Source organism: Bos indicus, chromosome 8, assembly GCF_029378745.1.
Source record: "Bos indicus isolate NIAB-ARS_2022 breed Sahiwal x Tharparkar chromosome 8, NIAB-ARS_B.indTharparkar_mat_pri_1.0, whole genome shotgun sequence".
Taxonomy (NCBI): Eukaryota; Metazoa; Chordata; class Mammalia; order Artiodactyla; family Bovidae; genus Bos; species Bos indicus.
The window spans coordinates 84,228,533-84,244,465 of record NC_091767.1 but is presented as its reverse complement, the minus strand read 5'-3'; the positions used below and the strand labels follow the sequence as shown (position 1 = coordinate 84,244,465).

The window sequence follows — 15,933 nt, the reverse complement described above, 5'->3', positions numbered from 1 at the left end:
GAGTCAGCTCTTTGCATGAGGTGGCCAAAGTACTGGAGTTTCAGCTTTAGCATCATTCCTTCCAAAGAAATCCCAGGGCTGATCTCCTTCAGAATGGACTAGTTGGATCTCCTTGCAGTCCAAGGGACTCTCAAAAGTCTTCTCCAACACCACAGTTCAAAAGCATCAATTCTTCGGCGCTCAGCCTTCTTCACAGTCCAACTCTCACATCCATACATGACCACAGGAAAAACCATAGCCTTGACTAGATGGACCATAAAATCATCACCTACAGACAATATGGATATGTCAAGTTAAGGCAAGATAACCTTAACTTCTTACCACACTTCAGAGACTGGAAGAAAGAGAAGAAAGGATTAATTCCATATTGTCTGTAGGTGATAATTTTATACAGACAACATGGAATTAATCCTTTCTTCTCTTTCTTCCAGTCTCTGAAGTGTGGTAAGAAGTTAAGGTTATCTTGCCTTGTCCTTTTAAGTAGAGCGACTCCAGTGCTTGTCCATTTTTTAATAATGCATTCTGTTCTTTGTTAAGTTGGCTCTCATTTTAAATCTGTTTAGGTAGATTTACTGTAGCTGTAGGTGCTCTTTCTATGAAATTAAGAAAGAAAGTTACACAACCATTTTTCTAAGATTCATGTTGAGGAACAGGTTGAAAGCATCTTAGTGCAAATGACATTCTTGCATCCTTTCTTAACATTAGTTTGCAGCAGAAATGTTGATAGTTCACTTTCTGACATACTGTATTGTTTACTTACTATGCAGGTAGATGCCAAATCAATATTTTTAAGTTGAGTTAAGTTAATGCCTTTGGTTTTGTGTTCCTGGGGCAAGTGAGTGCTTCTCCAGGTGAACTCTTGACTTTTGTGTGCTGAGATCTCACCCAGGTTTCTGCATGCATAGTCAGCCCAGGTGACCTGGGACACTCCCCCACCCCCGGCTCTTGAAGGAAGAATTTGTGAGTTACAAGGGGTCTGTTGAGCCACCCTTCCCTCCCCACATCCTGTCTTTTGCTGTGAGTGGACAGAGAAGTTCTGATTTCCAGCCTGATTTCCAGCCCTGCCACAGTGCAAAGTCCTGGCGGGTGGGGCAGCCGGTGGGGGCGGGGGAAGTTGTGGTGATGGTGGTGATGGTAAGGGACTGGCTTGCAGCTCCTTGGTTTAGGGGCTTGTGCTTTTGCATATGAATATAATCATCATCAGATTGAGAAAATAAACTAACTTAGTGGCTTTTTTTCTTTTGTTTGGGGTTTTTGTTATGTCACTTCCTCTTTGTGAGACTTTTGCCTCATCTCTTTGTTCAGTTGCTATTTTTATCATTAGTATGTATTTATAGTATAATCCCTCCCCCAACACAGTAATGCTTTGGCGGTGATCCCCAAGTTCTGATATGAAATGTTTTTACTTTTTGTTTACTTGGTTTTCTGTTGTTTTGTATACCCTCTCTGATACAGACAGTATTTAAGAGATCATATTCCATGTGTTTGGGTGCATACTGATATATATTTTTTTCTTAATACATGTATTTTATTGAAGTGTAGTTGACTTACAGTGTTTCAGATGCACTGCAAGGTGATTCAGTTATACATATATGTTATTTTGAAGTTATTTTCCATTATAGATTATTAAAAGATATTGACTATTAGTTCCATGCGCTATACAGTAAACCTTTGTTGCTTGTTGGCATACCTATTTTTTTAAAATTAGGAATCTAGCATTCTATTCATACTAAGACAAGTAGAATCAAAATGTCATATGTTTTTTAGTTGGGCAAAAATTCATAAGTTTTCCAAAATACATATACATATTACTTATATATATGGATGCAAGAGTTTTTCTACTACATATGATAAAAGCTTGAGATAAAGCATTAAAAAAAAAGAAGAGATGGAGAAATTGGAAAACATAAGCTAAATGAAATAAGAGCACTGACTATGAAATAGAAAAAGTGAGAAACTAGATAAAAGTAAAAGAACCTCATATAGTCGAGTTGTTTTTAAACATGGCTGCTCATTAGAAACGTATCTGGAGCTCTGGAAGAAAAAAAGCAATATGTGGGCATTTGTGTTTTTCAAAAATTTTCAAGATAATTCTGATATGCATCTGGATTTTAAAAAGTGATTACAGGTTTTTCTGTTAAGTCCTAGTTTTGGTAATATAGAGTTGTTTTTTTTCTGTTGACCAGTCATGATTCAATGGTGTTAAGTAATGGTTACATAATCACAGTAGTAAAAGGTGTTTATCAGTTTTCACAATCAATCGCCAGACAAAAAATAAAAGATAATTACAATTGCAAGCCATAATGGGAGCATGATTAACAATATGACATAATTAAATACAGTTTGGCGGGGTCAAGCAGAGTGATGTGGTAACTGGAGCACATGCATTTTTCATCTGTTTTCATCTGCCCAGCCAGTCTGTGTTTTTTGGTTGGTGCTGTAAAATCTTTATCTCATGATAATATCATAGAGCTTGTTCAGTTCAGTTCAGTCGCTCAGTTGTGTCCAACTCTTTGCGACCCCATGAACCGCAGCATGCCAGGCCTCCCTGTCCATCACCAACTCCCGGAGTTTACCCAAACTCATGTCCATTGAGTCGGTGATGCCATCCAGCCATCTCATCCTCTGTCGTCCCCTTCTCCTCCTGCCCTCAATTCCTCCCAGCATCAGAGTCTTTTCCAATGAGTCAGCTCTTTGCATCAGGTGGCCAAAGTATTGGACTTGTTATCTGTATACAATTCACAGACTTGAGTCCCATTTTGAGGTTGATGAGTGAGGCTGATGTGGTTTCTTGGGGCTGACAGCCTCACAGAGGGAGCTAGCCATAGGGTAATGCCTACATGTGGCCCCGTCTCGCAGGTCTTCCCATCATGTCTTCTTTCCAGTCCTCAGAGTTGCCAGATGCCCTTTTAACTCAAGCAAGGGCTTAAGCCCCGTGCTTTGTATGTACTAGTTTTGGGGTAGAGAGGAAGCCATCAGCAGTCAATATCTGTTGAATATTGTCTGCGACAGCCTGCATTGAACTTGAGTTACTGGTTCCTCTTCCCTACCTAGCTCCCTGAATTAAGGTTTGGGAGAGAGGCCAGTTCCCAAGGCTGCTCTTCCCTTCCTCAGATCAGCAGACAATTAAAGCTTTCAACTGATTAGTAAGTGCTCTGTGGCTGAGGTGTGGCTGAGCCTGGGCTGACAGGTTCAGCAGGCCCAAGTGTGCCAGCAGATGGTGACCATGTGGAATGATGACTGGAGGGACTCCTCCTTCCCTGAGCACCAGCTGCTGGTGGCCCAGCTCTGCCCCAGGCTGGCACTCTGCCCCTTGGGGTACTCAGCACATACTGGCTCTGAGGAGCTGCTTCCCAGGGTGAGGTTCTGGTAGGGACACCACTTTGAACCAGAAAAGAAGTGAGGGATGTTTTAGGGGCCCCTGATTCTGGTTGGGGATAGAGAGGATGTAGTGCTGACAATCACTGGATACAGTAACCAAGACCATTGGTGAGCTGAGGGTAGGAGGTGATTCTGTCCATTCATGTGGTTCCTAAGGATGTCAGGGTTTGTAGTCCTAGCTGGGACAGAATTGGGTCCTGAGGGCCTGACAGTGTGGGCTCTCTTGGTACCAGCGGCACCCTCCCGAGGCCAGACACTCAGGAAGCATGCTCTTGAAAGGTCCTTGTGAAGCTACTGGTGGCACAGGAAGACATTGTGGGGTAGGCACATAATGATGGTCCCCAGTCCCTGATCCCAGGAAAAGGATTAGGCAGCAAGCCCAGCAGAGGGGCCAGGATGGGCAGCTGATAGGAGTTGGGAATTTCCGGGATGCCCCCACCCTGTTGCAGGCTGCTAGCCCTTCAGGAAGCTATGGGAACTGCTGTGGGAGGGTGGGGCTGGATCAGCCGAGGAATTCCAACAACAAGGAAGTTGAGAATCCCAAACCCCAGCTTCATTGTGAAAACTGCTTCCTGGAAGCACACCTAACATCCTGGGAATGCTCAATCTGGTTCTCCTGGCTTGGCATGTGTTGCATCTGCTACATCAAATTGTCACCTGAAAAACTGGTAACTCTTGGTGGATTTTGGGCCAAAAGACTCAGCCAAGCCAAAGAATGGGAAACGAAGGATTTGTCACTCCCAGTAAGTTAAGTAGAACACCATAGATCTTTCCCAAAACAGTGTTGTGGGACCCGTGCCCTTAGCCAGTCAGGTTGCTGCTGCTGCTGCTGCTAAGTTGCGTCAGTCGTGTCCGACTCTGTGCGACTCCATAGATGGCAGCCCACCAGGCTCCGCCGTCCCTGGGATTCTCCAGGCAAGAACACTGGAGTGGGTTGCCACTTCCTTCTCCAATGTGTGAAAGTGAAGTCGCTCATTTGTGTCCGACTCTTCGCGTCCCCACAGACTGCAGCCTACCAGCCTCCTCCGTCCATGGGATTTTCCAGGCAAGAGTACTGGAGTGGGTTGCCATTGCCTTCTCCAGCCAGGCAGGTTAGGGAGAGGCAGATGGAGCCTTTTGCCTGGAAAGTCCATGAACTCCCTATAGACACCAGACTCTCAGTCTGCGTTAGTTGCTGACCCTAGTGTAGGCCATGAAGGCTGCTAGCTGTGTGGACCTCACATCCATGGACTCGTGGCAGAGGCCCCAGCATCATGCTAGCCTGCTTCAGCTTTCCCGTTTAGCTCTGTTCCAAGACAGCTTTAGTAGCAGAACGAGACTTGGACCAAACATGGGCCACAGGGCTACATCGTGCTGACCTCCATTCTTCTCATCAGGTGGTCAGAGGAAGCCTGTTATCTCTAATTGTTACTTCTGCTTCTTTGTCCTGCGTCTATCTCTGAATCTGGGCCTTGTCAGGGTAGTGCGGGCCTGAGTATCTGGTGGAGACTTGGACCTGGTCCTGGATAGCATAGCATGGGGCCAGGGGTTGTTGGGTATCTCAGCGTGTTGACGCTAGTCAGAAGTGCTGGCTCTGGAGGCGTTGGTTCCTCTTGAGGCAGGAGGGGGGATACCTGTCCACTGGTGTGTCCCAGCCTCTAGTGGAAGCAAAGATTTGGCTTGTTGCTTGAATGTCCTCATGGGAGTCTCATCCCTGTCCCGACACCACCCTCATAAATGGTCCCCTAGTTGCCTCGCTCTCGGCACGACCCTAGTTGAAACTGCAGCTCAGGGGCCCTGCACCTGTTCTGTCCCCTCTGTGTCCTACTCTTTGGGTGCTTGTGTTCTGAACCATGCCGCCCTCAACATACTGAGGTGGGTGGCTGCACTGGGCAGCAAGAAGGGCTGACCCAGAGCCAGAGCTTTGCGACAGGAACTCATCCTGTCTTGTCTCTGAGGCCTCCTGCAGAGAGACTTCAGGCCTTGAGGACGGGAGGGTCAGGGTGACCCAGGTCTCATTTACCCAAGCGTACAGGTGCCCTGATCCCTGAGCTCTCACCGCTGTTCCCACTCCACAGAAGCTAGGTGGTCTGCCAGGTCACTTGGGGGAAGCCCCCAGACCTGACTCCCATCCCCACCCGGCTCCTCTGCTCCCCACTCTGAGTCTCCTAGCTGCCCCCTTCTCAGAAAGCGGCTCTTGATGCTTGCCTGAGAGCCTGGGACCTCCTGCCTGGCATGTGCTCACACTACTTCCTGAGCTGTGACCTCTCTTCCCACCAGGTTTGGCTTTGAAATCTGCCTCTGGAGGCCTCCAACTTCACTTCCTGGCCTGAAGCTTGCCCTGGGCACCCTTCCCATTTGGCACATGTAACCTCCCCCACTATGTTTGCTTCTGGCTCCAAGTGTCCACGTGAGTGCGGATGTACTTGAAGCAAGGCCAGGCATGACCTCACATCTGTATTCACTGGACCTTGGAAGATACACAGCAGTGGGGAGGGTGTGGTCTGCAATCCTGTGTCGAAACAGCGTTAGCCTGCTTACAGCTGGCGCAGCCCTGTGGGGACATCACAAAGGCACTGCCACTGCCACCTCAGAGCCCATACAGGCACCCTGTGATCCAGGAGGTCAGTGGTCAGGGAATATCGTGGGCAGGCCTGGGGTGGAGACCAAAACTGGGTCCCCAAGCTGCCCGGGAACTTGTGAGGCCCTCCAGAAAGCACCAGCCTGGGAGGTTTGTGGAGAGGCAAAGACAAGCATATCCACAGCTGGACACTGCAGTCAGATGGTACATTTAGCTGCTCTGAGGACCTCCTGGGTTGAGGGGGCAGGTTTTGAGATAGACTCAAGCCACATAGGATGTTATGGGGTGTGTAAGGATGCTTTGGTCAGAAGAAAGACAGGTGGGCTGAGTGACCAGGGGCGTAGATTGTCTCCACCTCTCCAGCCCTCAGCTTCCTGGCCTGTGAGCTGGGGCAGTGAGCACAAGGGTGAGGTCTCCAGGTTGAATGCTTCAGAAACATCCAAGTTGTTTTCTTAGCTTTATTGAAGTATAAGTGAAATACAATAAATTGAATATATTTAAAGTATTCAAGTTTTCCCTGGTGGCTCAGTGGTAAAGAAATTTGCCTGCTAATGCAAGAGACAGAGGTTCAGCCCCTGGTCCAGGAAGATCCGACGTACCACATAGCAACTAAGCCTGTGTACCACAACTCTTGAATCTGTGCTCTAGACAAGTTTTCATATGGGTGCATACTCATGAAGTAGACAGTGTAATTGAAATAATGACGGTATTCGTCATCCCCACATGTTTCCTCATCCCTATTTGTAATTTCTTTCCTCCTCATCTGCAGGCAACAACGATATATACATTTGTTTGCATTTTCTAGTTTTACATAAATGGAATCATACAACACATACTGTATTTTTGGTGTGAGAGGTGTCTGTGTTAATGTGTGTGTCAATAGCTGTCCCTTTTGGTTGTGGAGTGGTATTCCATTGTGCGGCTATACCACATTTTTAAAAAAATCTACTTTCCTATTGATGGTCATTGGGCTGTTTTGAGTTTGTTTTGTTTTGGTTGTTACAGATACATAGATTACTGTATGTATCTATACAAAGATACATACTTGGATTTCTCTTGGGTAAATACCTAAGAGTGGATGGCTGTGCCATAGGTCAGATATATGCTTAACTTTTTAAGAATCTGCCAGATTCTTTGCCAAGATGGTTGTACCATTTACATTCCCCATCAGCAGTGTAGGAGAACTCTAATTGCTTCCCACTCATCCAGCCTTGGTAGGTAGGATCAGACATTTTAATCTTCAGTATTCTAGTAGATATGTTGTGGTTAACTCATTTAATTATTATTTGCATTTCCCTTGAGATAAGTCCTGGGTGTTCATTGGAAGGACTGATGTTGAAGCTGAAACTCCAATACTTTGGCCACCTGATGCGAAGAGCTGACTCATTGGAAAAGACCCTGTGCTGGGAAAGATTGAGGGCAGGATAAGAAGGGGACGACAGAGGATGAGATGGTTGGATGGCATCACCGACTCGATGGACATGAGTTTGGGTGAATTCCAGGAATTGGTGATGGACAGGGAGGCCTGGCGAGCTGCAGTTCATGGGGTTGCAAAGAGTCGGACATGACTGAGCGACTGAACTGAACTGTCACTTAATATGTTCAGCACCTTTTCATATGATTCTTTCTCATACGTGTATCTTCTCAGGTGATGTATTTGTTCAGTTCTTCTGCCCATTTTTTAAAATTAATTTTCATTGAAGTATAGTTGTTTGCTAATTTTTTTTGAAAGAAAAATCAGTTACATTTTTAAACATCAGAGTTTATTGTATAGTTTATTAAGTACTTTTGTCACAAGTGGCTTAAATAAATCTGATTAGTATTTGGGATGTAACATTTTTTAATGAGTAGAGGAATATAGGACTATTAGGACAAATCTCCCTGTCATGAGATTTGTGACCCACTCATTTATCAGCAGCCCCTCAGATATGCAGATGACACCACCCTTATGGCAGAAAGTGAAGAGGAACTAAAAAGCCTCTTGTTGAAAGAGGAGAGTGAAAAAGTTGGCTTAAAGCTCAACATTGAGAAAACGAAGATCATGGCATCTGGTCCCATCACTTCATGGCAAATAGATGGGGAAACAGTGGAAACAGTCAGACTTTATTTTTATGGGCTCCAAAATCACTGCAGATGGTGACTGCAGCCATGAGATTAAAGGACGCCTACTCCTTGGAAGGAAAGTTATGACCAGCCTAGACAGCATATTAAAAAGCAAAGACATTACTTTGCCAACAAAGGTCCATCTAGTCAAAGCTATGGTTTTTCCAATGGTCATGTATGGATGTGAGAGTTGGACTGTGAAAAAAGCTGGGCACCGAAGAATTGATGCTTTTGAACTGTGGTGTTGGAGAAGACTCTTGAGAGTCCCTTGGACTGCAAGGAGATCCAACCAGTCCATTCTAAAGGAGATCAGTCCTGGGTGTTCATTGGAAGGACTGATGCTGAAGATGAAACTCCATTACTTTGGCCACCTCATTCGAAGAGTTGACTCATTGGAAAAGACCCTGATTCTGGGAGGGATTGATGGCAGGAGGAGAAGGGGACGACAGAGGATGAGATGGTTGGATGGCATCACTGACTCGATGGGCATGAGTTTGAGTGAACTCCGGGAGTTGGTGATGGACAGGGAGGCCTGGCATGCTGCGATTCATGGGGTCACAAAAAGTCGGACATGACTGAGTGACTGAACTGAACTGAACTGAACATGGTATTCTTCTTTCATGTTAAGACAAGAAGAGGCATAAACTTTCTGTTGCCCAATTTTAATTGGATTATTTTTCTTACTGAGCTTATATTCCAGATCTTAGTCCTTAATAAAAAAGATGTGTGATTTGCAAACACTTTTTCCCAGTCTATCACGTCATTCTCTTACCTTGTCTAACAGCATAAGCTTATAGTTTTGGAGTCCAGATTACCAGTTTCTCCTTCTGTAGGTCATGTCCAAAGTCACAGACATTTTCTTTTGTTTTCCCCTGGAAATCTTGTACTTTTAATGTTTAAACCTATGATCTGTTTTAAATTAATTTTCCTATATGTTGTAAGGTATGGGTGGTAGTTCATTTTTTAATATAAGGATATTCATTTACTTCAGCACCATGTATTAAAAGATTATCCCTTATCCACCAAATTGCCTTTGTACCTTTGTCAAGTCAGTTGGCCGTACATAAGAGTCTATTTCTGGATTCTCTATTCTGTTCAGTACCGCTGTTTGTCTGTCTTTATGCTGGTAGTATGCCCGGTATTTTGGTCATCTGATGTGAACCACCGACTTCACTGGAAAAGTCCTTGATGCTGGGAAAGATTGAGGGCAGAAGGAGAAGAGGGCATTAGAGGATGAGATGGCAGGATGGCATCACCAATACAATGGACATGAACTTTGGCAAACTTCAGCAAATGTTGAGGGACAGGGAGGTCTGGCATGCTGCAGTCCATGAGGTCACAAAGAGTTGGACACGACTGGGTGACTGAACAGCAGCAATATTCTCTTAACTACTATAGCTTTATAATGTTGAAATCAGCTAGTTAGTCCTCCTGCTTTGTTTTTCTTTTTCAAAGTGATTATGATTGTTCTAGGTCCCTTAGCTTTCCATACAAATTTTAGAATGAGATGGTCAATTTCCACCAGAAAGAAATGCTGGAATTTTGATTGTCATCATGATGAATTAAAAGATCCATTTGTGGAGAATTGATATCTTAACAATATTGAGTCTTTTGGCCCATGAATAAATATATCTCTATTTTTTAATTTCTCTCAGCAGTATTCTGTGGCTTTTAATGTATAGGTCTTGTATATCTTCTGTCAGACTTAAGTATAAACATTTAATACAGTTGATGCTGTTGTAAGTAGTGTTTAAATTTTTTTCATTTTCTGATTGTTTAGTCCTAAACAAATACAGAAATAAGATTTGATTTTTATATAGTAATCTTGTGTCTTGCAGCCTAGCTGATCTCACTTATTAGTTCTAGTAACTTTGTAGATTTCTTTGGATTTTCTATACAGACTATTGTGTGATGTCTAAGTAAAGATGGTTTTACTTCTTCCTTTCCAGGCTAGATCCCTTTGATTTTTCTTGTTTCATGGCACTGTAGGCTGAGAACTTAAAAAGTGCAGTGTTGACCAGAGCAAGGTGACTGTTTTTCATCATTAAATAATGTTAGCTGACAGATGTTTAGAAGATGTCATCAGGTTGAGGGTGCTCCCTTCTGTTTGCTGAGACTGCTTACAGGGATGAATGTTGAATTTTGTCAGATTTTCCTGCAGCTTTTGAGATGATCCCATAGATTTTTTTTTGTCTTAATATACTCAAGTACATTTATTTTTTTTCTTCTAATGATTGTCAATCAATATTACATTCTTTGGATAAGCCCCTCTGTATCATAATTCCTTACCCTTTTTATATATTGGTGGATTTTTATACTGTCTTTGGTTTAAAGCTGGTCTCATAAAGTCAAGTGGGAAGTTTTCCTTGCTTTTCAGTTTTCTGGATGAATCTGTGTATATTGGATTTATGTCTTTCTTAAACGTTTGGTAGAATTCATCAGTGAAGCCCAGAATGTTCTCTCTGTGGTTTTAAACTACAAATTCACTTGCCTTAGTAGATTTGGGACTATTCAGGTTATCCATTTCTTCTTGAGTGGGCTTTGGTAATTTTTATCTTTCAAGGAATTTTTCCATTTCATCTGTCATATTTATTGGCATCAAACTATTCATGATATCCCTTATTCTTCTTAATACCTGTGGTGCTCCCTCCACCTACCCCTACCTCAGTTATTCTGGATATAAGTGTATCCATTTGATTAACGTTTTTTAAAGAACTTGCTTTTGATTTATCTTTTTTTTTTTTTTTCTATTTCATTGATTTCTACTCTGATCCTTATTATTTCTGTTTTTTCCTTTGAATTTCATATGCTCCTTGTTTCTTGTTTCTGCTTTTACTTTTTTACTGAGGAGAAACATATAGAGCACAAATCATAAGCGTGAACTTTCACATGCTGAACACGCCTACATTATGAGCACCCAGATCAAGAATCGACACATCTTTAGCTCCAGAAGCCTCTTTCAAGGGCCCTCCCCCAACCCAAGGGACCACTGCCTCTTTACCAGCTGAGTTGTGTATATAAACGGAATCATACAGTATATCTCTTGTGTCTGACTTCTTTCACCCAGTGTTGTATGAGATTCGTCTATGTTGTTTAAATAACAGCAATTTACTCATTTTCATTTCTGTGTAGTATTTGTAATGTGACTATATCATAATTTTTCCTTCTGTTGACAGAACTTGGGAACTTTCTGGCTTGAGTCTTTTTGTAAATGATGCTCCTATAAACATGCAGGGTCGTGGAACAGATGTGTGCTTAGTGTTAGTAGATAATAGTTTTCCTGAGTGGTTGTGCCAGTTACGCTCCCGCTACCAGAAGATCAGAGTTCATGAGGGTTTCAGGCAGGGTGTACACAATATGTGTTCCAGACACCATCGTGCTGTCCAGTGTTTGTTGAGCAGCCGAGTGAGTGAATACACAAGCACACAGCTGAAAGGAGAGGCAGTTCTCACTGGGGTTGGCTCAGCTCTAATCAGATACCATGTGGGCCCAAGACTAGCCAAATACAAGAAACAGCTCCTTCCTTAAGTAACACACAGCCTATAAGGAGGGTTTAAAACCATGCTCCAGTGGGGTTTATAGGGTCTGTGTTCAGTACAGAACTTGTGTCTGGGAGGTGAGAAACACGGTAGCCCTCAGGCAGGACTTGAAGGCCTTCATCCCTTGGCCTGTAGAATGCCCAGAGACTATTGGGCAAAGGCCTGGAGGAGTGTTGTCTAGAGAAAACTATGGCATGGTGAGCTGGGGTGAGCATGGGTTTCTTAACAGCTGTGTACATGGGGCTAAGCTCTTTGCCTTGTGAGCCTCAGTCTTCTTATCTCTTAAAAGGGCTTAGCCTCACAGGGCTTTTAGCTGCACCATGAGCTTTGTGCCCAATACCTGGTGTAATTTTTAAGATGGAAGCTGAGGTTATTGATTAGATTGGTAGTTTTTTTTTTTAAACATAGTCATTTAATGCTATAAATATTCTACTAAGTCCTTGCCATAATGGCATCCCGCCAATTCTCATACTCATTTCATTTTCATGTAGTTAAAAATACTTCGTTTCACTTTTGGTTTCTTCTTTGATGTGTTCGTTAGTTGCCAGACATTTAGGGATTTTCTAGAAATCTTTCCATTATTGATTTCTTTTTTAATTTCCTGTGGTCAAAACAAATCTTTGTATGGCCGGAATCCTTCTGGGGTGTGTTTCGTTTACCCAGAGTATGGTCTGTCTGGGTAAATGTTCCATGTGTCCTTGTAAAGAATGAATGTGCTGCTGCTGTTGGGCTGGAGATTCTAGACATGCCAGTTAGATCAGGCTAGTTAATTGTGCAGTTCATGTCTACTGTGTCCTTATTGATGTCCTGTCTCCTTGTCCTATGAAATATTGAGAGGAATAATGAGAGTTGGGTGTTGAACTCTCCCAACTATAATTTTGGATTTGTCTTATTTTTGTTTGTAGTTCTACCAGTTTTTTATTCATATATTTTGAAGCTCTGTTATTAAGTGCATAAATGTTTAGAATTGTAAGGTTCTCTTTGTGACTTAGACTAATTATTATGAAATGATCCTCTTTGTCTCTGATGATATTCTTTGCATTGAAAAATATATAAAAGATATATAAAATACCTACTTTATCTGATATTAATAGAGACATTCCAGCTTTCTTTTGAGGAGTGTTAGTGTGCTTTATCTTCTTCCATGCTTTAACTTAAAACAACTGTAACAGTTTATTAGTATAATTCAATGTACCGTACAATTCACTCAAAATGTACAATTCATTGACTTTTAGTGTATTCAGAGTTGTGCATCTGTCTCCTCAACTAATTTTAGAATATTTTCATTAGCCCCAAAAGATACCTCTTTAACTGTCACCCCCTCCAACCTCGCAACTCCACCCCCTGCCATGGGCAACCATTCGTATGCTTTCGATCTCTAGATTTGCCTGTTTTGGATATTTCATATGCATGGAAGCATACAATATGTGGCCCTTTGCGACTTGCTCTTTTCACATAGCAGAATATTTTCAAGGTTCATGTATGTTGTTCCATGTGTCAGTAATTCATTTCTTTTTATTACCAAATAATACTCCATTGTATGTGTAGACAGTTTTATTTATCCCTTCATCAGTTGGTGGCCATTTGGTTTTTTTCTGCTTATTGGCTATTATGAAGATTTGTGTACAAGTTTTTGTGTGAATGTATATTATCATTTTTCTCGAGTCTGTGCCTAGGAGTGAAATTGCAGAATCATATGGTGATTCTGTGTTTGACTCTCTGAGGATCTACCAGGCTGTTTTCCACAATACCATTTTATATTCCCACTAGCAGTGGGTTCAGTTTTTCCATACCTTCACCAGCACTTGTTATTTTCCTTTAAAAAAATTTTCGATTATACCCATCCTAGTGGGTGTGAGGCGCTATCTTCTTGTGATTTTGACTTTCATTTTTGTATCTACTGATGGTGAGTGTCTTTTAATAAGCTGATTGGCCATTTTTAAAAATCTTTGGAGACATGTATTCAGGTCCATTGTCCATTTTTTAAATTGATTTGTTTATCTTTTTATTGTTGAGTTATAGGAGTTCTTTATATGTTCTGGATACTAGATGCTTACCAAATACAAAAATTTGAAAACATTTTCTACCATTGTGTAGGTTGTCTTTTCATGTGATAGTATGCTTTGATACACAGATTTAGAATTTTGATGAAGTACAGTTTATCTGTTTTTTTCTTATGTTACTTGTGCTTTTGGTGCTGCAAGGAAGATCCCGTTGGCAACAAGGTCATGAGGATTTACCCACATTTTCTTTTGAGAGTTGTAGTTTTAGGTCTTCCATTTAGATCTCTCATCTATTTTGAGTTAATTGTTATATATGATGTAAGAAAGGGATTCAACTTCATTCTTTTGCGTGTGGGTTTCTATCGGTTCTAGCACAATTTATTGAAAACCTCTTCCTTTTTTTCTTTTTTTGCCCCCCTAATTACTATTTGTTTGCTTAGCTGCACCAGGACTTAGTTGAGGCATGCAGAATCTTCAGTCTTTGTTGTGGCATGCAGGATCTTTAGTTGTGGTATGCAAACTGGTAGTTGGGATTGCCACCCAGGATGTGGCAGGTCCTGCCTAGACACGGATTTGTGCTTTGGTTTTTCCCTGGGACAAGGATGGAGGAAGTAGAGGACAGCAACAGAAATCAGAGAGAGAGAGCTGAGCTGACTTGATTTAAAAAGGAACCTATGTCTTCACAGAGCAAGTTGTCAGTGGCTGGGAGCAGATGAACAAGGCCCACTCTTGGGAGGGAGAGCAGTTACCCTGACCTGACCCTACCCTACTTTATTCAGATAGATAATCAAGTCGCTTTCTACATTTTTATTTTTTATATTACACATAGTCCTGCTCATATACATATGAGCTTTGCTTATATACATAGCTTTGTATGTTTTCCCAGTTGTTTTCTTAGACTGGATTTCTAGACTTCATATTAAATAATAAATTAATGAAAATGTTTGTATTTCTCTCAAGAAATAAAGGCATCATTTTCCTTGCTCTTTAGTAGCCCTCTCTCTTTTTTCCTTCTGTGAGCCAGGAGCCCTGTAAAGAGACAGGGTCTCCCCTTCAGAGGTCCGTATGGGGTGGCCAGTGAGGACCAGGGTAAAAAGACAGGGTCTCCCCCTCAGAGGTCTGCGTGGGGTGGCCAGTGAGGACCAGGGTAAAGAGACAGGGTCTCCCCCTCAGAGGTCCGCGTGGGGTGGCCAGTGAGGATGGGGTCCCTGGGGAGGATGCACACTAGAGGCCTATGTGGGCCGTGTCCTGGCTACTGTGATGACGCAGGGTGGGAGGGAAAGAGAAGCAAAGGTGCTCGCTTGGGGCTGTGACACCTGGATGAACAGGGCATGATGGTGCGTCCAAGCTGGCCGGGACCTGGGGCATGGACTTGGGCAGACCAGCACCAGTTCTGGTTGTACTTTGCTCATGGGGGCTACTCCCTGAGCCACTGCAAGATCCTTTGCTTTTAGAGCCCAAAGCCCTTGCTGGGTCTGGGGGTGGTGGGTCCTCTCCCCTCGGGTATTTTCAGCTCTGTGCCCAGGTCCTGGGCAGGTGGGCAGGGTCTCCCAATTAGGACACATGTGGGGATCAGTTGGCACAAGCTTCACTTGTACCGGGCTTGGGCTCTCACCTTCTCAGGCCTCCCCTGGTATAGGTGTCTTCCAGGATGAGTGAATCAGGATCAATCAAGGGAAGGGCACTGCCTGAACCTTGGTTTCCATATCTGGAGGAGAACCTCAGACCCACCCTAGTGCTGGGGGCTTCCCTGTTGGGACCCAGGACAGGGGTCTGTTTGCTGATGGGGGCCACGCTGGCAGAGACAGTGGCTGGGACCTCCTATCCCTGCCTTGTCCCAGTTCCTCCAGCCACTCCCACCATCCTATCCTACCAGGGCTCCTCATCAGCCCCACCCCCAGATTTTCTGTAACTTCATAGCCCTCATGTCGCACTTGGGTATCTTGCTTCTCCTGTGGGAAAAGTCCCCCCACTTTCCTCTGCATGTCTGGCCACAGGATTGCCTCCAGGCTCTCTCTCAAGAGCATCTCATCCTCTACAGGCATTTGGACAGGCCCACACGAACCATAAGAAGGTGGCTGCAGATGGCGAGAGCCGAGAGGAGAGTCTGATCCAGGAGTCAGCTTCCAAGGAGCAGTACTATGTACGCAAGGTGCTAGAGCTGCAGACAGAGCTGAAGCAGCTGCGCAACGTGCTTGCCAACACGCAGTCGGAGAATGAGCGTCTGGCCTCAGTGGCTCAGGAGCTGAAGGAGGTAACCAGTGAAACTGGGGCCGTTTGCTTGACTCTAGGTGGGTGGTGGGAAAACAAGTAAGTGCTCCCTGGCAGGGGGCGGGGGTCAGGGCCA

General features: G+C 43.6%; 1 protein-coding gene across 2 annotated transcripts in view; it reads left to right on the top strand.

Annotated features, from left to right (window-relative positions):
• Positions 1 to 15,933, top strand: part of BICD2 (BICD cargo adaptor 2) — a 55,902-nt gene that overhangs the window by 16,844 nt on the left and 23,125 nt on the right. For both annotated transcript variants that reach the window (XM_070794299.1, XM_070794300.1), the window contains exon 2: positions 15,628 to 15,840. In XM_070794299.1, the coding sequence (XP_070650400.1) occupies positions 15,628 to 15,840 (213 nt within the window). The remainder of the gene's footprint in view (positions 1 to 15,627; positions 15,841 to 15,933) is intronic.